General features: G+C 40.0%; 1 protein-coding gene across 1 annotated transcript in view; it reads left to right on the top strand.

The window, feature by feature from the left end:
• The first annotated feature begins 815 nt into the window (after positions 1 to 815).
• CPED1 (cadherin like and PC-esterase domain containing 1) overlaps positions 816 to 23912 on the top strand; it is a 325934-nt gene continuing 302837 nt past the window's right edge. The window contains exon 1 of the mRNA XM_008063879.2: positions 816 to 1900. Within this exon, the coding sequence (XP_008062070.1) occupies positions 1652 to 1900 (249 nt within the window). The 5' untranslated portion in view covers positions 816 to 1651. The remainder of the gene's footprint in view (positions 1901 to 23912) is intronic.

Raw genomic sequence — 23912 nt, 5'->3', positions numbered from 1 at the left:
CCCAAAGTGGATGGAGTTTGCAGAACTGCAGTATTAGCAGTGTCCTTGTGACGCTCGGCATAGATTTAGACTGAGCTGAATTCTGGACAAAGCCCGCTGTGTACCCCTATCTGACGGCAAATGTTACCCCCGACACCAGCTGCAAACAACTCATTTTAGGGGTGTCAGGCAATTCAGCCTAAGCAAGACCAGCTATAAGCCCAGGAAAGGAATGATGCTGACAGCCGTGGCTGTGTGCTCGGCACTAAAACGGAGACGACTGTGAGTTATTCTGCGGCTTGCTGTCTGAGGCCCAGACAGTCCTCGTGACCCTCTTACTAGAAGAAGAACCACAACTCCCAGGAGTGAAGAACTTTCCCATGCACCCACGGAGGGTGCTTTGGTCTCTCTCTCTCTCTCGACCTTTGACATCAATTGTCTAAGGGCTGTTTGTGTTTCCAATTCTGCATCAGGAAAAATGAAATTACATAGGGGGGTCCGACATCAGATGAGTTTCCACATTCTGCAGCTCTGGGTAGGCAACCTCATTTCCGGGGACCTGCTGACTGCGGTTTCCAGCCTGGGGGAGCCCCTCGTGTCCCTTCCCGAACTGACGACGGCGCGGCTCCGGCTGCCCCGGGGGCCCGAGGAGCCCGGCCTTGGCTCCGCCCCGCTCGGTTGGCCCCGGTGGCTGCGGAGGTCGAGGTCCTCGGTCCTCGGCTCGGCCGGGTGTGCGGCGGGCGCGCGCGCGCGCGCGCGCGTGTGTGTGTGTGTGTGTGTGTGTGTGTGTGTGTGTGAGAGAGAGAGAGAGAGAGAGAGAGAGAGAGAGAGAGATGAATTGGAGTCATACGACTGGGTGTTTCCTTCCGAGTGGTTTTGATCAGCAATCCATTAGGGGATCATGGAAACTTTTTTTTTTTTCCTGGCTAAAAGGATGAAAACTGAGTAAGTACATAGAACTTTGAACTTGAAACGGAATGAAACAAATACAAGCAAAGCCCTGACAGTCACCACGTCCATTCAAACCCCTCATTCTCTCTTTTCATGTTAAAAGCCGTGAATGCTTACAGGAAAGTGGGAATTTAAAACTGAATGAAAGGAAGCCCACAAAAGGCTGAAAGCAAGGACTGCTTTAAAACCTCAGGAAAAATGAGGAACTGCTAAGGCAACCTGGCCTGCCTCCAGCTGTGCAACAGGCACTTCGGGTTTTAACCTATTGCATTCTTCAGTGCTGTTTTCAGACTCCAGATTTACTTGGGTGTTGTTTTCTCTCTTCCTGTTAAGCTGGGGCAGAGTCGGACGCCTTCACTGAGTTTTAGGATGTTGTGAAAATAAGACATTACCGGAAGCAACAGTTGGGCAGCCCGGAGCACACTCAGGTTATTCGTTACAACTATTATTTTGATGTCTTTTTTTTTTTTTTTTTTTTTTAAACCTGGGTCAGCCACTTTTTGCTGTCGTCCATGGAAGGGCACTTATTCACCGTCTCAGACTTTTGGGACCTGTGATTCTCTGGCATGACCCATCGGAAAGTTCTTAAGCAGGGATGGAGCAAACTTGACTGGAGTTGTGGAAAAAGAAGACAGATCTGTATATTTTCATGCTGACAAAAAAGTAGCTGCTATGACTTTTCCCGCAACGTGGACAGGGGCCAAGTGAAGCTGAACTGGACATGGTCTGTCGCCCGGTGTTCCCTTGTCGTCGGCGATTTTGCCCCCGGCCCTTCTTGGTGGGCTTGGTGGTGGCCATCTGTCTCTTCTACCAGACCCTGACGCTCCGAGGGACTAGGAAGCTCCCGGCCGCGGTCGCTGGGGCTGTCCCCCGCACATCCACGTTAACCCAGGCAAGCAGATGCAAGAAGCGATTCGCCCAGGACGAACAGTGCTTCCTTCTCTCCGGTAATGCACAGGAAATCAGAAAGGTAAGACTCTCCTCCTAAGCCTCACGGAGACCATTTCTGCAAAGACAGCATTCTGCCTACCCGTGCTTTCTGCAAAACTAAAATTAACTTCCATGTGGTCTGAAAGGGATCCAGAGTATAAACAGCCTAGAGAGTGACCTGATGACAGGGAAACACGTTACATAAGGTTCAGCTTCTTCTATTTACTTCCAGAAAGTTCTGGCCAGTATTTTATCTCTTAGAACTTCACTTGATCTCAGCGTGATGATTTGGACAATTGGAGGAGGTGGTCATGATGCGAAGTCGTTATAAAATATCAGGATTCTAAGAGATTTGAGAATTTATGTTTCAGAGACATAAATCAAAGATTCAAAAAGTGTGTTAAACACTGAGTCTCTGTACTCAAGACAGCCAGTATGAGTGCCCTGACCATTTCAGACTCAAAGATACTCCAAAATTCCATTTTATAAAGTGACTAAATCGATTCTTAATTAAACACATTTCTAAAGCGATGTATTTATTTCTACAGCATTTATAATAATATTGTCATAGTTTTCTTCAAAATAATTGACACTGTTGTATTGCATTAAGAACTGGGAAAATAGAGATTATTTTCTTCTTTGCTATTTAAATTAACTTCACTAATTTTACTTGTCAAATGTTGAAGAAAACACAAAACCACACAGCATTTCTATTTTAATATTCTAAATATTTAATATTAATATTTAGTATTCATACCTGTCCATAAAACAATGATCTATAAAATAGACCAGTATAAAAAAGAAAAAGAACAAAGAAAAAAAAAAACTACACACAAAAACATCATAGTGACAGAGCTACGGAGTTTTATGCTACAGCAAGTAGTATCATAGCAAGATAATTTAGGAATCTGTAAGTAATATCTTACAGTAGATTTAGGTAGGTCATCATCTGAAGCAGAATTTCCTCTTGAATACTAGCACTACTGCAACTATTATTCTCAACACCTCCAGCACTACTTGTTTTAAAAACTCTTATTTATTTCATTTCAAACTCATGCCCTGTGAGATAGGTATGGTAGATATAGGTAAATAGATTGTTATCATTTTACAGATACAATGACTTGACACGCAAAGCCATTCAGGTAGGCCGCATCACTACCATTAAGATACGATGCATCCCCAGAGGAATAGTTATCAGGCCGCTTGGTTCCTGCTGCAGAACCGAGCCTCCAAATAAAAGTAAATTAGAAGCTTTCATAATAATTTGTGCAACCACAAATACAGTAACTTATTGAAATACTGAATAATATTACATTAAAACAAAGGAAATTTGCAAGTAAATGACTTCATTTGTCATCTATCATGACAAGGAACATCTTGACCAAGAAAAATATCTTATGGCAAAGAATAGCCGATAATATGCTCAGAAACACTTTTAGATGAAAACTTCACCTGAAAGTTTGAATCAACTTTTAGGCTCTATCATTGAAGAATACGTATTTTTGCTCATTTATACTAACATTAATTTTTATTATTTTCTGGAACACATCACAGTTATGGATGTAAACTGTGACTTTTAAAGTCACTTCTTGTTAGTTTCTAATATTGAGGAATATGATGTCTTTAAAAGTAGTTGAGACAGTTTTGTTCTTTAGTGCCTAAAATTTTTGCTAGGAATTTTGGATAATTTTATTCCTTAACTTTCAGCTCTCTTACTCTCCTACTTGGCTCTATGCAATTCCTGCTTTGTTTGTAATCTAGGCATATGTTAACTGTTATTTGTAGCCTGTCACAGAAAATTCCATTTCAACTTTGAATCTCCTGCTACTTACAAACCATCTGAAACTTATTGGCTGCTGGTGTAAAATATTCGCTCTAAAATTGTCTTCATCAAAAATGCCAAACACATGATGATTTCAACTTCCAAATAACTCAGTCTTAAACATTTTAACTATAAGCAATATTCTAAATTTACAATTATAGTTTGGGAGTCCAGTGGATATGAAAAATGAATTTCCCAACATTATCCATGTGCTTCCATTTTATTTTATTTTATTTTATTAAGATATGGGGCACAATTCAGAATTAGGTACATAAGTGATCATCGTACAGATGAAGTTTGAGCCTCCCTTTCATTCCCACGTATCTTCATTTTTAATCTGTGCTAGCCACTGTCTTAGAGATGCTTTTTATTTATGATAGGAAAGAAGCTAGAAAGAATCATACACATCTTAGTTAAAACTAGGTACAAATTAATTCTACTTGAATATTTTCCAAAAAGGAATCAAATGATAATCCAGGTTTAAATGATTATTTTTTGAGATACCTAAAATTAAGAATGGAATTTCTTTGAGATCAACATGTCAATCATTTTCCAAAACAACCATTTGTAAAGTTTATTTAAAAAATAACTGATGATCTGGGTGTGCTGACTCACGCCTATAATCCTAGCTCTTTGGGAGGCCAACGCAAGAGGATTGCCTGAATCCAGGGGTTCAAGACCAACCCAGGTAACTTGGGAAGACATTGTCTCTACAATAAATCAAAAAAGTTAGCCGGGAGTCATGGTGCACACCTGTGGTTCTGGCTTGAAAGACTGAGGCGAAAGTATTACCTGAGCCCAGCAGATTGAGGCTGCAGTGGTTGTGAGTATGCTACTGCACTCCATCCTGGGCAACAAAGTGAGACTCCAATTCAAAACAAACAAACAAACAAACAAACAAAAAATCTGATGAGATGCCACATAGGAGTTCCTGAAGACTTAGAATTCGCTTTTAGGCATTGTTTTCATTTATAAATTTTGAATTTTGTTATATTATTTTTATTGACAAGTCAAAATTTTGTGCTATCAAGACTTTTCCTTGGTTGAATCCATTCACTTTTGCTTTAATCATTTTAAAAATGTACTTAAAACAACTGATTTTTGCCTATGGCTCATGGATTCCAGAATGTATTTGGATTTATAAAATGTTTATATAAAACCCCAGAAATACAGCCAGGTTTGGTGGCTCAGCCTGTAATCTCAGCACTTTGGGAGGCCGAGGCGAGTGGATTGCCTGAGCCTGCTGGTTTGAGACCAACCCGGGCAACTTGGTGAGCCCTGGTCACTACAATAAAATAAAAAATAGCTGGGCATTGTAGCACTCATCTGTAGTTCCGGCTACTTGGGAGGCTGAGGTGGAAGGATCACTGGAGCCCAGAAGGTCAACACTGCATGCCACTGCACTCCAACCTGGGTAAAGGAGCAAGACTCCAACTCAAAAAAAAAAACCCCTAGAAATTTCTGCAACATATTGTCACATATGTGTTTGCCAGGATCCTTGGGAATAATAACTTATTTCTCTCAGATAGTCAGAACTAAAAATGCACTAAAAGCCACTGAAAATGCTTAACAACCAGCCTATTTACATGTTAAACTAACTGTCCACCCAAGATGTATAAATTGGAGAGATTTATAAACTTTTTTAAATGAAAAAAAATCATAATTAATGACTTCGACTGAGCATATTAAAACAAGTGTTTCAGTGAATGTTCTAGTGTCTGCAGGAATAAACATTCAGAAACCCAAGTATACTCACAGAGTATTTCTTAGACCAGAGTTTTTATTCACTGATGAATAAGCAATACGTATTTCCCAGTCTTTTTTGTTGCAGTTGTTTCTATGAGAAGACCTTTTGCACTTTATCAGCCTTGAAATGGAGTGTTATGTAGTAGCTAATATTTGGTGACGGGTGTCTCTGCCCTATACACCTTTGTACTTGGGATGTGGTTCAATGTCTGAAGCTGTTTTCAATATGGATTGAGATCATAGCATTGTATATGCCAATTTTCCATAGTGAGGAAGTTCTCTTCCTCTTTCTTGCCAAATTTTAATTCATTTTTCCATTTGAACGTTCGAAAGGGCCTTCCTAAGCAGATGTACTTCTGTCATTTCTTCTGAGTTTTCTCTCAACATTGGTTTTTGAATATTGCCTGATAATCTGCCAAGTCTTAAAATTATTTCAATTTAATGGGTAAACATAGTTGTGTTGTCTTCCCCAAAGTAGATCACTTAGTGGATTTATCTATTTTCATGGAATCTAACACTTCAACATTTCATAACACAAGAAGCACATTAAATTATAAACAGACACAGTGGAAACAAGTCTCCTTAGTATGTGCTCCTTTAATGGAAACTGTGCTATTTGGGGAATACATTTATACTCACCATGGCCATGTGTTTCTGATTATCTCCTGTCGATGTCTCCGCAGCGAGACCTACTGTTTTTTTGACTGTTGTTTGGCTGGTCATTTTCCATGTCTTCTCAACTCTCCCTTCTCTTTCAGTGACTGTTTCATGTGATTTCTCCTTTCTCCAGAATCCAAACACAGCTCAATGCAAATAAGTGAATGTTTTCAATTAAACATGTTCTAATTAATATTGCTCGCTTTTCTTATAATAAATAACATGTTTAATATTTGAAAATTTCTTAAAAATGACTTGTTTAGCCCAAGTGTTCTAGAGATAGAACCTGAGGCAAACATGCTGTTGGAGAATGGAGTCCCAGGGACACAAGAGTGAGGAAAAGAAGGAGAAGGGGAGAGGGCAGACACAAGTGGATGAGTCACTGGGAGTCATGACCAGAGAGATTTTTCCCAACTTTTGCATCACAGAATAGACGCTGGATGAGAGAAGCAGAAAAGGCAAGACATGGATCTCATCTCCTTTTCTGCCTTTTATTGGTGGCAGTCCCTCTCTTGCAACTCATGGGTAGTTTTACCTGGTTTCTCAGGGCAGCCCCTGGGAAAGCTTGGGCCTCAGTGGGTGGGGTCCTGTCAGTGCAGAGGTGTGGAGGACCCTCCTTTTCAATCAGTGCTGTGAGTAGGAGGTCCCAGGTCTGTGGTGGCAGATAGTGAAAGCAATGTCTGTAGTTTGACGACTATAACCTGAGTGAGAAATGCCCACCTGACAGGTAGATGAGGCAACATGATCTAGCAACTACTGATACGGTAGTTGTGATAATTTTGCTTTCTAAAAGTCCACCAAAACATCCAAATGTGCTCTCACTCTTTGGACGTGGCCTCACTTTCTTTAAATAAAAATTTTTTTTTTTTTTGAGTTGGAGTCTCACTCTGTCGCCCAGACTGGAGTGCAGTGGCCGCTCCCGGCCACGGCAACCTCGACCTGCTGGGCTCCAGCGATCCTTCCGCCTCAGCCTTCTGAGAGCCGGAATTACAGGCATGCGCTACCACGCCTGGCTGATTTTTTGATTTATTGTAGAGCTGAGGTCTTGCTGCCCAAGTGGGTCTCGAACCCACGGGTTCAGGCAATCCACTCACCTCAGCCTCCCAAAGGTGCGGGATTACAGGCTGAGCCACCGAGCCCGGCCAAATAAAAATTTTAAAATGATCTCACTGACAGTCCTCTTCTTCAACTGAGAAAAAAAAAATACACCCCCAAATCAGAACTTCACTTCGACTTTACACTTTCTCCTTCTGATCCTTTTCATTTACTCATCCTAGCATTTTTTCATTCATTGAGTCAATGGCATGTTTTCACTATTGAGCAATGTGTATATACAAGGCAATTTATGAGATACTACTGATACAGAGACAGACAAGTAAATAAACATGGTGCTAAGCAATTAATAATTGTAAGACTGTTTTGAATAGTGAGAAGGAGCTAGAGAGTTAAAGAAAAAAAAGTTACAAGCCGAAAACCCCACATAGGCAAAGAAGAAATTAAACAGTCTGATATATTTGGAGAATTCAAAGTATTTGTTACACTGTGTGTGAATGTGGGGGGGGGGGGGGGGGGGGTGGTACTAAAGGGAACGGGAAGGCAAATACACAAGGTAGAAATTTAAACAGAATCTAGATGTTGGAATTGTGCACACGATAAGAATTCTGTATTCTATTCCAAAGGCAACAGAGAATCCCTGAAGAATGGTAAGCTGAGATTGACATAAGTAGATGCAAGTGTTAGAACACTCCAGAACACACATTGCAAAATGGCCTGGACTGCAGTAGAATTGGAGGTAGGGAGACCAGTTGGAAGGCTGTTTCTAAATGCCTCTTTGCCAAATCTTACTTTCCTTATGTGCTCTTGAACATCCTCTTTTCTTTTCTTTCTTTTTTTTTTTTTGAATTGAAGTCTCACTCTGTCTCCCAGCTGGAGTGCAGTGGCGTGCTCACTGGCACCCCAGCATTGACCGATGGGCTCCACTGATCCTTCCACATCGGCCTTCCAAGTAGCTGGAACTACAGGCGCATGCTACCACACCTGGCTAATTTTCTATTTATTGTAGAAACAAAGTCTCTCTAAGTTGCCCGGGCTGATCTTAAACCTGTGGGCTCAGGCAATCCACTGGTCTCGGTCTCCCAAAGTGCTGGGCTTACAGGCAGAGCCACTGAGCCCCGCTGAATAGCCTCTTTTCATCACTCTCTAGCTCCATAGTTACACTCTGCTTGTCGTGTTGATAACTTCAAACCTTTCCTCCTAGCAAGCAAACATGTTTAGAAAACAACACTAGGCTTTCTTTGTACCTAGCAATGTACCTAATATTATGTGCTCCCTATGGCTCTACCTCCTTTCAGAAAAATTGTAACTGGCTCTGCATGCTCTTCCTGGCTGATTCTCCTGTTCTTTATTCTTTGCATTTGATCTTTTCTACTGAAACTTCTTTCTTGGTAACCCCCAATTACCCAATCTAATAATCATTTTTCAATTTTCCATCCTTCTCTGAGGAATTTTCCCCTACTGGACAGCAACCCATTCTTGAAACTCCCTGTTTGAATTCCATGACACAACAGGGTTATTCCTGACTTTTCTGATTAACAGATGGTTTCTTTTTAGAGTTCATTTTCTTTCTCTGATGATAAAGGTAGATATTTCCAAGCTTAATTCCTTGGGCCTCTAATTGTTGTGTTTTATACTTTTCTGTGATGAATGTATTTACTTCGCCTATGGCTAATGTTCATCTTTGGGCAGATCACCCATCACCCACATCTCCAATTTTCTGTTATCTTTTCTAGAATATTACAAAAAAGTCCCCCACAAAAGTTAAAATAATTTTGTCTCACAAATTTTATGCCCAAATCAATGACTTTTTTTAATGTTTCTGTTTCCAACTAGAACTTGACACGTCACCACCTTTCTCCTGAATGCATGGGTTTTAAACTTTAGGGCTATCTTTGATATTTCTTACTTTCCCCCCTACACTTTGCCCTTCACTAAATACATCTGACCTGACTTCTTGCCAAATCTGAGACCTCCTGCTAAGCTAGATGGCCAGCTCTAAATGAGAAAGGCCACAACATTCTTCAGTTTTATTATTATTTTATTATTTTGAGTGAGGGTCTCACTCTGTTGTCCAGGCTGGAGTCCAGTGGCATGATTATGATGATCACAGCTCACAGCAGCCTCAACCTCCCAGGTTTAGCTGATCCTTCCACTCAGCATCCGAGTAGCTGGGACTATGGGTGTGCTTCACTACACCCAACTAATTTTTATTTTTTAACTTTTTTTTTTTTTTGTAGAGACGAAGTTTCACTATGTTGCCCAGGCTTGTCTTGAACTCTTGGGCTCAAGCAATCAGCCCACCTCAGCCTATCAAAAGTGTTGGGATTATAGACATGAGCCACTGTGCCTGACCTTAATTATTATTATTATTTTTAAAATTGAATAGCGGTTAAAAAAAATCCATGTATCATGAAATCTTCTGACCATTTGTGAGTATGCAGTTCAGGAGCATTAATCATTTTTACATTGTTATGTAAAGGCTACAACATTCTTGCCTTGGTCACAGCCCTTGTTCAGTGCCATTTGTCTCAACCAGCTTCTATGTTGCTTCTTGTCTGTTCTCCAGCTCCTTGGCCTCTGGTCCACACCTAGATGTCTTGTTGTTTTATGTTGCTTGTAGACACGGTGCTCCTTTTCTAGTGCTGATTTCTAATTTCTCTTTGGAACTATGATACATGCTTAGACCTTTAGTATCATCTTAACACAAGCCTTTATGGCTGATATAAAGTGGGATTTTCTCTAGTCCCTCAAATGGATTCAAATAAGACTTCATCAGATTCTAAAATCTTAGAGTCAACCTTTACAATTTCTTTTTGTGTTTTTTGGTTTTTTTGTGGGGGGGAGAGGGTGGGGAGGATGGTCAGAGTCTCAATCTGTTGCCCAGGCTGGAGTACAGTGGCATGCTCATGGCCACCACAGCCTCAACCTACTGGGCTCAGGCGACCCTTCTGCCCCAGTCTTGCAAGTAGCTGGAGCCACAGGTATGCACCACCATGTCCGGCTAATTTTTTGATTTATGTGGAGACAGGGTCTTGCCAAGTTGCCCAGGTTAGTCTTGAACCCCTGGACTCAGGCAATCCTCTTGCCTCTACCTCCCAAAGTGCTGGAATTATAGGTGTGAACCACCACACCCGGCTGACCTTTACAATCTCAATGCTGTGTCCTCATTGCCACTAAGCTAGACTATTCCAGTAATCTAACTTGTTATCCCTCCATGTGCCTGCATATTCCAAGCTGTCTATGCACAACTCCCATAATCTGTGGAAAAGTCTTCAATAGTTGTAATGTTGAGCCCACTTACATGAGTAGAAACCACACCTACTTTGGCAGGTCCCAGCATATCTTCCCAGCTTTATCTCCCACTCTTCCTCTATATGTAATCCATAATCCAACCAACATCCTGTTCTCCAAACCCTAGCATCTCTGCCTCTGTCCAGAGTCTCCTCCAGAGAGTCCACCCTAGTCAACATCCCTTAGAATTCTTCATGATCATTTTTTAAAGCATTCTGGAACCTCTGAAATTTCACCTCCTTCATCATGGCAACCCTTACCTGTGTAAGTAGATATAGGTTCAAACATTCCTAATAAAACTTACTCTTCATAATAATGACTTAAAAACAAAGAAACATTAGAATGTTAGAGCTGGAAATGAGTTAGAGATTATTGGGTTCAAATTTTTTCTTTTATAAGTGAGGAAAACGAATAGGATTGGACTGAGACCTGTGTCCTCTCTATCTCCATTCTATCTTCATTCATTGGCATTATGCATAGAATTGTGGCCCTCCTAAAAAGTCGTGCTGAAGTTCTAAACCCCAGTACTTCAGAATGTGACTTTATTTGAAAATAGTGTTATTACAGATATAATTAGTAAAGATGAAGTCACACTGGATTGGGGTGGCTCCAAATCCAATATGACTGGGGGTTCTTATAAGAAAACAGCATGTGAAGACAGAGATACACAAGGAGAGAATGCCATGTTATAATGAAGGCAGAGATTGGAGTCATGCAGCAGCATGTCACAGAAAACCACGGATTGCTGCAAACCCCCAGAAACTAGGAAGAGACGTGAAATATTCCATTACAGTTTTCAGAGGAAGTATAGGGTTGCCGGCACCTTGGTTTCAGGCTTCTAGCCTCTAGAATGATGATACGGTAAATTTCTATTGTACCAACGTATCAGGGTATGATACTTTGTTATAGCAGCTCTAGAAACTCGTCAACCTGGGAGGCAGAATAGCTAATCACATGAGTTGGATTCAAGTTAATACCATTCATTAATTTGCTACCTTGGGCACACTTCTTGACCTCTCTAGGATTTTGTTTTCCTACCTGAACATGAATATATAATCACCAGTGTCCCAAGGCTTACCTGAGGCTTAAATAAGATAAATCATACAGGGTACTTAAAGTATCTGGCAGGTAGAAATTACTCAATACATATAAGCTATCAGAATAATGATTATTTAATTTCCTTGACGACTTACTCATCTGTGTAGTCCCTGCAGATCCTTACATTTGGCCTTAACAAAGTCGGTGAGCAATAAATAATTGTTACAACGAATTTAAGTCCTTGGGTAGGGAATGTCTGAGATGCAAGCTTTGTTGAGTTTCTCTCTCTATCCCTGAGCCTATAAGCTTTTCACATTAAATGAGGATTCCACTTAAATGAGACTTTAGAATCAACACCAAACTTAGAGAGGCTAAGTCACTCAAAGTCAAACCTGCTTATCTGTAGGCAAGTCCTCAGTTTTGCTTTTTTTTTTGTAGTCTGAGAAACTGAGATTAACAGTGTGTTATAGCTGAAATGTGAGTTGAATGGAGATTGGAGGAAAGAGGTTAAGATTTTGGACCCTGAATAATATATCTATTCATTTGTTTATTTTCTGTCTCTCTACATGGACTATAAGTCCTTAAGATCAAAAACTTTATTTAGTTTGTTTACTGCTACATTTCCAGTGCCAAAGCCAAAAAACAGTAGCTGACACATAGCAAGTACTGAATAAACTTGTAAATAATGAATGAATGTGTAAATAAACGATGAATTTGAATTTGCCAATTCCAGAGCAGGGGACAAGAAATGAGAGGATCTCCTTCTTCTGCCTCTTTTTTTCTCTTCCCTGAACTTGAAGATCTTCCACTTCTTCCTGCACTTGTGTTCTTTGAACTTTTTCCTGTGATATTTCTCAGACTTCTGCCTTATGGCAATCATCATGTCATTTTGCTACAGTAAATTTGTTTCATCAATTATCGCTGATCTGTTCCTTTATCTTCAGTTCCTTTGACTCATTGGGGTCCTTGTACTATAAACATTCTCAAGTATCTACCATATTAAAAAAATTCTTCCCAACCAATGTGCCTTTCTAATACATCTAATTTTCTAATCCTCATTGTCAGTATCATCTAACCTCTCTCTATTAAGAAATTTCTTTCTTTCTTCTTCTTACCTTCCTTCCTTCCTTCCTTCCTTCCTTCCTTCCTTCCTTCCTTCCTTCCTTCCTTCCTTTCTTTCCTTCTTTCTTTTCTTTTGTCAAGGACTCATTCTGTTGCCCAGGCTGGAGTGCAGTGACAAGATCCTGCCTCACCACAGCCTCAACTTCCTGGGCACAAGTGATCCTCAGCCTCCTGAGTAGCTGGGACTACAAGCCCACTCCACCTTGCCCAGCTAACTTTTGGAGATGAGGTCTTGCGATGTTGCCTAAGCTGGTCTTGAACTCTTGGGCTCAAGTGATCCTCCCTCCTCAGCCTCACAAAGTTCTGAGATTACAGCGATGAGTCACCACAGTTCCCCAAGAATTTCCATTTTTGAATAGATCAATTCTACCAAAAATTGAGCTTTTCCTTTTACACACTGTTATATTGTAGCTGGATTGAAAGGTATGGATTTAAAAGCTGCTGATGGAATTTAAACACAGGAGTCTATGTGCGAGGGCTCTCAAGAGATGTTGTCAGCATATTAAGAAGTATGCAACTTTTATGGAATTAGTTGGGCTGCTTGATGAGCATTTAATGTCTGTGAATTTCTCTGAGAAGGTTGATTGGAGCTATGTTCAATTTTAATAATGAAATATGCATATGGGTGAAAAATTGCTCATACTGAGAGAATTTTAAACAAATTCAAATTTGCTTACATTAGATAAATTTTAATGAAGTCTTGATGAAGTTCATATTTAAACAACTTATGTTAAATGTCCTATACATCAAGGAATTAATCATGTTATAAATGTCAGTCCTCCTATGTTTTTCAAGATAGTAGTAGTAGCTTCTGCTTCTCTCTCTCTCCCTCTCAGCAATTCTGTTTATTGTATTAATGGAATTCATATAAGATAAACTCTCTAAAATGGAAACCACCATATACACGGACATTAGAAAAAGTACTTCCTGTTACCAACTTTGAGTATGTATGTAGCCTTTTGGGGTGAAGGGAATATTTTGGTTTCATTTTTCCCTTTGACTTCCTTTGGGTATTTTTTTCAAGAAAGCCATTCTCACTAAAAGGATAAGCTCATGTTCTAAAATAGGATTTATGTTCTGTGACAGAAACTATACCAAAGTTTGCAATTTACTAGACAAACAGCACTTTTTCAACTGTTGTGCTCTTTGGAGGCTTGTTTAAAATATAAAACTAAGCATTTTGACTTATCATGTATAGGGTTCAGAAAGGAATATGACAATAAAAGATTAATTGCATCTGCTATATATGTAAGGATCTTAAAAATTTTTATTCAACTTTCAATTAAATTCACTAATGGAGGCTAGGGGTATTTAAGATTCAAAATAATAGATGAACAAAAATAATGATTAAGAAGAGCACATGGGTTTGGCAATGTAGTCTGAGTCTGATAACATGCCCTGAAATGTAACTACCCTTGGCATCTGCAATCCATAGATGGGGGCTTGCATTAGAAATTCCCACCAGTTTGCTTATAGTACAACCCAATCAGAGCAACTTGGTAAGAGAGAAACCCTTAACTCTGCATATTACTATTGAACAACTATCTCCAGCAAAGCTGTTAGCCTCAAACCTGTTAATTATAATGAATAAGAAGCCTAACAGATCATGGGCATGCTGTGGAAAGTATCAGTCCAAATTCTAGCCTAGTTATAGAACCATAGACAAATCTTATCTAAAATTTCTAAACCCACAGTCTTGTTTTTGGAAAAATGGAATTGACTAAGCCCTACTTGTGAAAGCTGAATAAAATAATGTGTTTGACAACATAAAGTGTGGTGGTTGGCCAGAGTCAATGTTCAATAAGTGCTTGTGTCCTTCCTGCTCTTAAGAAATTAGGTTTAAGCTCAGATCCCCAAAGCAAGCACTCACTATGGGTTATAGTATAATTGCTTCAAGAGTGCATATAGAATGCATATTTTTAATCTTCACCCTATGTGTTTTCTTCATTACATTTTGGTCAGGCAAATGTTAAAGCTGTGAGGCCTCTGGGAACAGGCCTCAGCCACTTCACCTTTGACGCCTATGTATACAATCAAATGCAAGCACATTCCACCGGCTTTCCAGGCTTCTGCGCAATACTTTTTTCTATTCCCACTCAACAGAGTGACTTTAACTGCCGGTATTGAGACTGCAACACATATTTCCTGATTTATGAAATATAAATTATTCACAAATGGTGATATTTTCATAGCCAATTTCTTGTAGCATGCCTCACAGCTGAGCTTGACAAATTGAAGTTGATACCTGCTGTCCTCTGCATATTCTGAGTATGCCTGACACAGGGAACTGGGATAAAATGGTCAGTCCAAGACGGGAGAGCGGCTAATCCAAGAGGGGAGAGTCGGGTGGAGGAAAAAGCCTGAAGATTGTGAGTATCTGTGGGAAGAAGACAGAATTTACTTGAACAGTAATAGTGCTTCAAGGTCTTGGTATTTCCTATTTGTTTTGACACAGGAAAAAGTGAGAGGTGGTAGGGTGGTAGTGATTCATTCATTCTTTCCAGGAGAAAGGGAGGTTGCCTGGGACTGAAATGGGGGGTCTCAACTTCAATGATGAAGTGTTGCATGACCATGAATAAGCACTTTCTTTAGGTTTGACATTCTAGTCTATCTCAGCGATGGAAACGCCAGTCACAGAGGTGTTATGGGGTCAAATTGCCTACTGTGACTGAGGGTGCTTTAAAAAACATCGAATTATAAAAGGCAGAGGAATATACATTATCATGTCCCAGAAAAATAATATGAAAATGTTCTTGATGCGTTTGGTGGCTCTCGGGAAAAGAATGCATGTTTGCAACATAAATGTGATTACTGAAAATACTCCTTTTTTTTCATTAAAAAGTTATAGTGTAGTGTACTATACAAATGGCAGGTTATAAAATTTTGTTTCAAAATGCCACTAGGAGTCCAAAATTATGCTGTCACAATTGAGTTTCCTCTTGACGCTTCACTGTTTCTCTAACAAGCAATAGGAAGTATAATAGCATTCCAATAGCTTCAGCCCTAAGCCTAGTTCTTCCCTAGTGAAAAATCTAGCATGAATTTAGCCAAAGTGCACAAATGCTTCAGGAAAAATGAAACAGGAAATTAACTTTCTATAGCAGTGAAGGAACTATCTGACCTTAGCAAAGCATCAACCAGAAAGTTGACTTTCATATTGAACAGTAAACCTTCCCTACTAGACATACCCAGAGGGTATTGAAGTGATTTCAAATGAGTTTCCTCTCATTCTTTTCTCTGTTATTATCTTTAAAAGCTATCTTTTTTTAAAAAGTGAAAACATTATTAACATATGTGAAACTTCCTACTACATAAGCTAAACTCACTTAACCAATTTGTGTACTTTAGAGCTACATAAGCTATTTTTAAAACAGATAAATTGAGGGCAAAGTTTTGTTTTGAATTTATGGGATAGTAGAGAGGACAGAAAGAAAAGGAGGTAGGCTTACTATGTTTCTTTTAAAGAAACAATGGTTAAAGTAATACCATGTCTGCTTTAAAAAAAATACAATTTGTTTTGTTGGTGAGCAGATAAGCTATATTCGTGGAAATATATTCTTCAGACATATAAACTTTAAGAAGGTAGGATTCTCTCCTATTTTTCATATAATAATGACATCTTAAAAGGAAACCCCTTTTCTATGTATAAATAGTTATATTCCTCATTATCCCACTATGTGCACAATTCTTAGCAAAATCCTAAACAAAATCACCAAGCATTTATAATAATGTAACCGCACCCTGTAAATCTAGCATTAAAGCCAAACCTTCTAATAAATTACTGTCAGTTGGGTAAGGACAAAGATCAAGTTTACATAATTTCTGGCACATAATATGTTGAATGAATGGATGAATGGGATCGAGTATACTCGGAAGTTCATGCAGTGTATCCAGTTTAGAACTCCCTGTGGTGGTCAGCAGTCCTTGAATTCTTCTTTTGTACTTTCAACTGGGCTTTTCAACTCGGGTATTCCCAAACAACCAAATGAAGGGTCTTCCTGCATTTACAAGATGTCCTTATCTCCTGTTTTTTCCTAAGAAGACCCAAACAGTCTGTCGTGCTAGAAGACTTGGTTTCTGCTTTAGACCTGCCTCTGAAACTTTCTCCTGGATCCTTTAAGAATAAACTGGACCTCTAAGAAGGGCACTTGCTTTTCCAGCATCCACTGAAGAAAGCCAAAAACTATTCTGCAACACAATCTGTCTGATAAAGGAAGGATTAGAGAGTTTAGAGGCTTAAAAATTTGATCTCAGTGTTAGATGATATCGTATCCCTTCCTCTAGAAATAGTGTTTATGTTTTGGTATTAATAGATATTGCTGTTTCCTGCCAAATTTGATTTTGAAAGCAAAAAGCTGGCTATCTGATACTTACACATTCTATAATGAGTATGTAATTTGGAGAACTCTAGGACTGATTTTGAAAGAATACGTGAAGTTGTGTTATGATGAGTTGGTGTGAGAATGCGGCATCTGGCAGCACAAGCAGGAACAGAGTAGACTGGGCAGGACTTCCAGAGGACAAGCATGGGAAAGAAGGTTTCTAGGGCTCAGTCAGGCTGGGAAAAGTGTGGCCCAGGGTAGTCTCCAAGAAGCACCAAGGTTGTACGTTAGTAATGACCAATATGCAGAAAGGACAAGATGAGAAGTCCACCAAGAGTGAACAGCCACAAGTGTGCTTAGAGTAAGCAAGTAAATAGAAGGAGCGCCCAGAAATTGTGCTGAAGAAAACTCAGTTTACTCTCCTTAACAATTTGGTCCCCACGTGGATAGGGATAAGGCAAAGTTTTTCAGTTTGCCAGTTGTGTGTCTTTATCCTGCAGCCCCTCATTCCACAAGAACTGGAGCAGACCTCGCTGCCCTGGAGATACAAGGCCTTCCGTATGGAGTGTGTTGGCTGCCCATTCTTAACTATCTGTGCAGTTCAAAGGAGCTCTGGGTTTATGGAGGAAAATCCAGATGAAATTTTTGCTACATGGATGTGAATGCTGAGGGGAGCAGGCAGCATGGGATTGACAGTGTTAAACACTTGATGTGGATTTAGGAACCTATCTTCCTCCTCCAGTGGGTATAAATGTGGTGACTGTCTAGACAGTGGATGGAGAATCTCTTAATCCTCAACTCGGTGCCTGAATTCTACCCTTACATCCGGCAGGTGTTCCATCAGGCTGGACTCTTGGCCCAGAGGAGGACACATTTGCCCTGTGCCAGAAAGAGATTCTAGGCTGGCTGCCATGAGTTCTCTCATGATGACCCACTGCAGAGCCCTGGGGTCTCTGTGTGCAGCGATGAAATGCAGATGGGACAGCAGGGCTGGGAGAACAGTTGAGGTCATAACTAGGCAAGATGGGAGGCGGGAGGTTGAGCAGCACATTTTGTAGCTGGGAGAATGGAGGGAAGAAAATGAGGATGGAAGTGGAGAATAAAAGTGGGGAATTCAGGAATATGTAGGTAAACTCTTGGAAGGCCCTAAAACTACACAACAGTGGCCATATTTTCTAAGCCATAAGCAGAGAATGTAATGTGTCATAAAGGACATTTTATATCCTGATGTGTGAATTTACTTATAGAACATTATAACAAAGTATAAAATGAGTTCATATTTATTTATACAATTAACAAATGGCCCTATTTTTTTGTCAGCTCCCATATCTTTATATCATCGTTGTATATAGGTATTGGTGCCCATATTTTTTTTCATAATGATATGATTGCTCTAACACTGGATTTTTATCAGAGAAGAATAATAGAAATGGAAATTCATTATTTTTAAATGTTGTAATGTCCCTGATTTATAAACATTATCTTTGTCATACTTCACTTATAATTTGACAGAAGCCTTACAAAATCATATGATTAAAATGTTGAGGGTGACTAGGCATAGTGGCTCACAGCTGTAATCCCAGAGGACCACTTGAGGTTAGGACCAGCCTGGACAACATAGCAAGGCTTCATCTCTAAAATAAAAAAGGGGGAGGATTTACTTAAAACATTTTAATTTTTCAAGGTGTTCTTTTATCTGATAACTTTTTTAAAGTGGTACTTCTTTAATTTAATTTAATTTTTTTTACATTTATGAGAGAGTATGTCTTCTTAAATGAATTTTCTCTAAATTGTGTCTCCCTTGACCTTGCAGTAGCCCAATCAGTAAGTGGGGGTGGTGCTCATTTGCAGACAAGCAAAGTGAAGTTCAGCAAGTGGAACCTAAGTAGTGTCAGCTGATAATGAATGAGGGTGGGAAGCAGAGGGAGACTTGGGGTTCAGGAGGTCTTGGGCTATGGCTGGAAAAGCCTCAAACCCAAATTCAGTCTCTGGCATCTGTGAAAAGCTTGGGTAGATTGTGTGAGGCTTAGGTATTGATATTGTTGTAAGTGCCCCAGCGCGCTTTCCTTTCTGCTACATTGCTTTTGTATGGGCTTACTATTTTAAGACTGAATTGCTGAATTAACTTGTTGTTTTGGCATGAGGGGACAGAGATTTGCTATTATTTTAACATTTTTCAAAAGAACAAGGTCTCTCCTTGTCCTCTGCTTGTTATTTCATAATTGTGAATCGTCCGGTCTATATTTTCTTCATTATGAACATCCTCTAACTCCTGCTAACACTGTGATAAGACTCAGAGGGCAGAAAGGGGCTCAGAGAGTCAGCCTTTACTTTAACACCAGCAAAAGCAATCAGGGCTGGAAGATGGAAAGAAAATAGCTTCTTCCTCCTGTTAAGCTCTCTGTGAGTGTCTGAGAAAGACACAGGGGAGAGAGGGGAACGTGTGAAAAAGAGGAGAGCAGAGAGAAGGAGAAGAGACCAAAGAGGGACACTCAGGAGTGGTTTTTATTTGCTCTAAAATAGGAAATAACATCAAATGTGCCAATAAATAAAATAAAATGAAAAAGTAAAATAAAGCAAGCTGCATTCTCTCCTGATTTTTTCCTTTTAAGTTTTATCTTCTTCTTAAAGATATCGTGAAGGAAACTATCAAGACTACCATCTCTCAGTCATTTCTGTGTTTTTATCATCTCAGTGGGGTTTCTGTTATGTCTGCAAGATTACAGTAAATAGTAAACTGCCGGCCTACAGCTGTGCATCGTGGGTGGCATCTCAAAGAAAGGAGTCTTGAAGTAGTTGGAGGAAAAGCCTCAAAGATGCTTTATATGACTTTAAAAAAAAAACAGCTGGAAAAGAGAAAAAGAAACATTTGGGAGACGCAGAGAAGGGAAATAGTATAGGTTCCTTGGTTGGTTGAAACAGAGAAGAATTCCATCGGAGGTGGAGATTGGCAGCCAACGACTGCTGCAAGGCTTGGGAAGGCAAGAAGTCACAGCTGGTGACCCCAGATATGCACTTGAGGAGAAAGAGCTGTTCTTGTGTTCTTGGTTTTGCTTTTCATTTCTCCCAGTCTCCAAGATTCATGCTATGTGTGAGGGTTAGCCTGGGGAAGGAAGGAGCAGCACACGAGGCAACGCCCAACATGACGCCCAGCATGACAATGCATTTACTGGAATTTGGAGAGCTGAGAAGCTGTGCAGTCTGCTTTTTTTTTTCTTTCTTGCGACTTGCCCTGCTCCGTTCTCTCCTGTCTTCTTCTCTCTCCTCTCCTTCCCTTCCTTCAATTACATAAACTCTACATTGTCTTTTTTAGAAAGGCATTACTGAGTTCCAGAGTTTTGAGTGGGGAGAATGGGTTTTAAACACAGAGCTGACCTTCAGATGATATGATTACTGTCTTAGAGATGTGATGATAAGTTTTTTTCTAATAAGCAAAAATGGTGATATATCTCTGAAATGTCAATGTTTCAGATGTTCCCTGTGAACTAAGGCAACTTGGCGTCATTTATCAATATTTTCTTGCCTGGGATGGCCAAGTCAGTGTCTGTCCAGTTTTTCCCTTCTGTTTCCCTCTTCTGTGAGCTCCTGTGCCCTTCTGTGCCCTAATATATACTAAACTTACACACTCTCTTTTTGTTTACTTGCGTCTGCACAGCGAATTCTTTTTTCTGAGCTTTACTCTTCACTTCTGGAACATTTTCATCCTCTGGACCGTATCTCTCTCAGTTCCACACACCGAGATTGAACTAGCCTGTTGTTGCTTTTCTTTGATCTTTCTACACTGAATCAGGCTCCAGAGTGCAGAACTGACTGCTCAGGCCCTCACAGTCCTCTCTATTCCCAGGCTTCCCCCTATATGGTTAGATGCCTCCTCAATACAGCCCTCAGGCTTCCCTCTTATGGCCTAGTCACTCAGGTTACTGTCACTGCTGCTATTTTTTTTAAACCTCTTTTTTGAAATATGGGAGTGGTGGCATACAATCCTTAGGAAACACTGTGATTTAGGAAGCAAAAGTCTGACTTTCTGGAATCCTATCAGGATACCCATTTATTCAGAAAATAAAACAAGATCTGGGTATGGTGGTTCATGTCTGTAATTCCAGCACTTTGAGAAACAGAGGTGAAAGGATTGCCTGAGCCGACGGGGTTGAGAACAGCCTGGGCAACTTGGTAAGATCTTATCTCTACAATAAATGAGAAAATTAGCTGGACATGGTGGCGCACACCTGTAGTCCTAGCTACTTGGAAGGCTGAAGTGGAAGGATCTCCTGAGTTCAGCAGGTTGAGGCTGCAGTGGCTGTGAGCATGCCACTGCACTGTAGTCTGGGTATCAGGGTGAAATTCCGACACAAACAAACAAATAAATAAATAAATAAATAAATAAATAAAACAAGAAAAAGATCTTTTCTCTTTACCAAGTCTAATTTTCATCTTTTTCCTCTCTGCTATGTATTTTAGTAAAAGGTGTCAAAGTTGAACCTAGATGTAAAAACCAGCATAAAGTTATCAACTTTTAAATTTTTGACTACTCAATAGGTTGAGGTTTCCTACCAGCTACTTAACAACATTATAAGGGATGTTGCATGGTTCCATTTCGGTCATCATTGTCAGTTATTTCTTGTTGCCTTTCTGACCCTATTTGCGACTTACAATAAAATGAATCCACGGTGCTGACCTTCAAGAACCTCCTGATTTAATTTCTCTTCCTCCTTTTCTCTCTCTTGAAGAATTGTCTTTCTTCTCTCCTTTTCTTTTACACACTGCATTCACAGTATGGGCAAGCAATAGCACTGTGCCTTCTAAAAGAGTTCCTGGGTCATCTTGAACAGACCAGAACCCTTATCTCTGTAGGGAATTTTGTTGGGTGGTTTCATTAATTGTATATTGTCCTTCTTGCTAATCAATAATCTCAATGCAGGCTATAACCTTGCCAGGGTTCCTCACTGTTCCCTTCCAGAGCTGAGATCATGCCTGTCACATAGAAAATGCTTAAAAAAAAAAAAAAAAAAAAATTTTAAAGATTACATAAGCAAGTGAATGAGGAAAAAGAGCCAGGAGACAGAGGCTGAGTTGTGTTTGCCAACCAGAACCTGTCCTCCTGGGCACTTTGCCCCGGCAGCTCTCAGCAACTCCAGTCCAGGTTCAGGATAGGCAGGATGCTGAGAGCTTGCTCAGGTCCCCCAGCTCCATGATTCCACAGTATCCTATACCTCCCTGTTTTCCTGACTTATCATGGTTTATTCTGACTAGTTGCTTTTGTCTGCTTTCCTTGATGGGCTGTTAGCTCTTGAAGGCAGAAGCCTGGCTATGTGGTTTAAGGTGAATTCCCAGCTCTTCCATGTATGGTGTTTTGCCACGTGCATGTGATGGAACTTCAGTGGAGCAAAGGGGAACCCAAAAACCCCAGAATTTATTTTATTTATGTATTTATTTTTTAACATTAAAATTTTTTATTTTAAAAGTGTGGGGTACAATTCAGGGTCAGGTATCCAAATGTTCATTATGCAGGTACCCTTGATGAGGTGTGCTCTCTGTTCCCCAGTCAGATTCCTATTACTGCCAATCCCACCTCCCCACCCCCCATTCCCAACAGTTACCTTTTCTTATAGTATTATGATAGTTGTTCAAGGTCCACTTATGGATGAGAAATGTGATACTAAGTTCTTTGTTTCTGTGAACGATTACTCAGTATTAGAGACTCTAAGTCCATCCAATTTGCTGCGAAGTTCATGATTTTGTTCTTCTTCATGACTGCATAATATTCCATTGTGTATATGTACCACATTTTTTTCCAGTTCTCTTTTGATGGGCAGCACGGTTGGGTCCATGCTTTTGCTACTGTGACCAATGCTATGATAAACATACGTGTGCAGGTATCTTTTTTATAGAGTAATTTGAGTTCTTCCGGGTATATTCCCAGTAGGGGGATTGAGGGGGCATATGGAAGGTTGATTTTTAGAACTTTTAGGAATCGCCACATTGTTTTCCAGAGGCCGTATTAGTTTACACTCCCACCAAGAGGGTAGAAGTGTTCCCTTTTCGCCACATCCTCTGCAGCATCTGTTGTTTTTTGAGTAATTGATGATGGCCATTCTGACTGGAGTTAGGTGGTATCTCAGTGTAGTTTTAATTTGCATTTCTTTAGTGACTAGTGAGAGTGAACATTTTTGCATGTATCTGATGGCTGCTTGTATATCTTTTTTTGAGAACTGTCTATTTATATCTTTTGCCCACTTTGTAATGGGACTGTTTGGTTTTTTTTTTTTTTCCAGCACATCGGAGTTCCTTGTAGATCCTAGATGTTAGGCCTTTGTCAGACATACAGTTGGCAAATATTTTTTCCCAGTCTGTGGGCCATCTCCCTGCTCTCTTGATGGTTTCTTTGACTCTGCAGAAGCTTGTCAGTTTGATGAGGTTCCACTTATCTATCTTATCTCTTATGGCCATGGGCACTTGGGGTTTTGATCAGGAATTGGTTGCCAGTTCCAATTTCTATGAGAGTGTATCCTGCACTTTCTAAGGTTCTTATAGTTCGAGCTTTTATGTTTAGGTCTCTGATCCATTTAGAGTTGATTTTTGTGTATGGGGATAGGTAGGGGTCCTGTTTCAGTTTTCTGCATACGGTCAGCCAGTTTTCCCAGCACCATTTGCTGAATAGGTTCTTCTCTCCCCAGTGGTTGGTGGTGGAGGCTTTGTCGAAGATGAGTTGGTTGAAAAATTTAGGTTTTGCTTTTGGAATCTCAATTCTATTCCATTGGTCTATATGTCTGTTCTTGTACCAATACCAGGCTGTTTTGATTATTGTAGCTTTATAATAAAGTTCAAAGTCCGGGATGTGATACCTCCTGCTTTGTTGTGTTTTTTTTGTTGTTTGGTTTTTTTTGGTGAGATTGTTTTGGCTATTTGTGGTTGTTTATGTTTCCATATGAATTCCTGTGTTGTTGTTTCTAGGTCTGAGAAGAATGTTACTGGTAATTTGATGGGTATTGCATTAAATC

The sequence above is a fragment of the Carlito syrichta genome, unplaced genomic scaffold, assembly GCF_000164805.1.
Source record: "Carlito syrichta isolate Samal-C Ts95f unplaced genomic scaffold, Tarsius_syrichta-2.0.1 Scaffold307112, whole genome shotgun sequence".
Classification (NCBI taxonomy): domain Eukaryota; kingdom Metazoa; phylum Chordata; class Mammalia; order Primates; family Tarsiidae; genus Carlito; species Carlito syrichta.
This window is presented reverse-complemented; position numbering and strand designations above follow the sequence as displayed.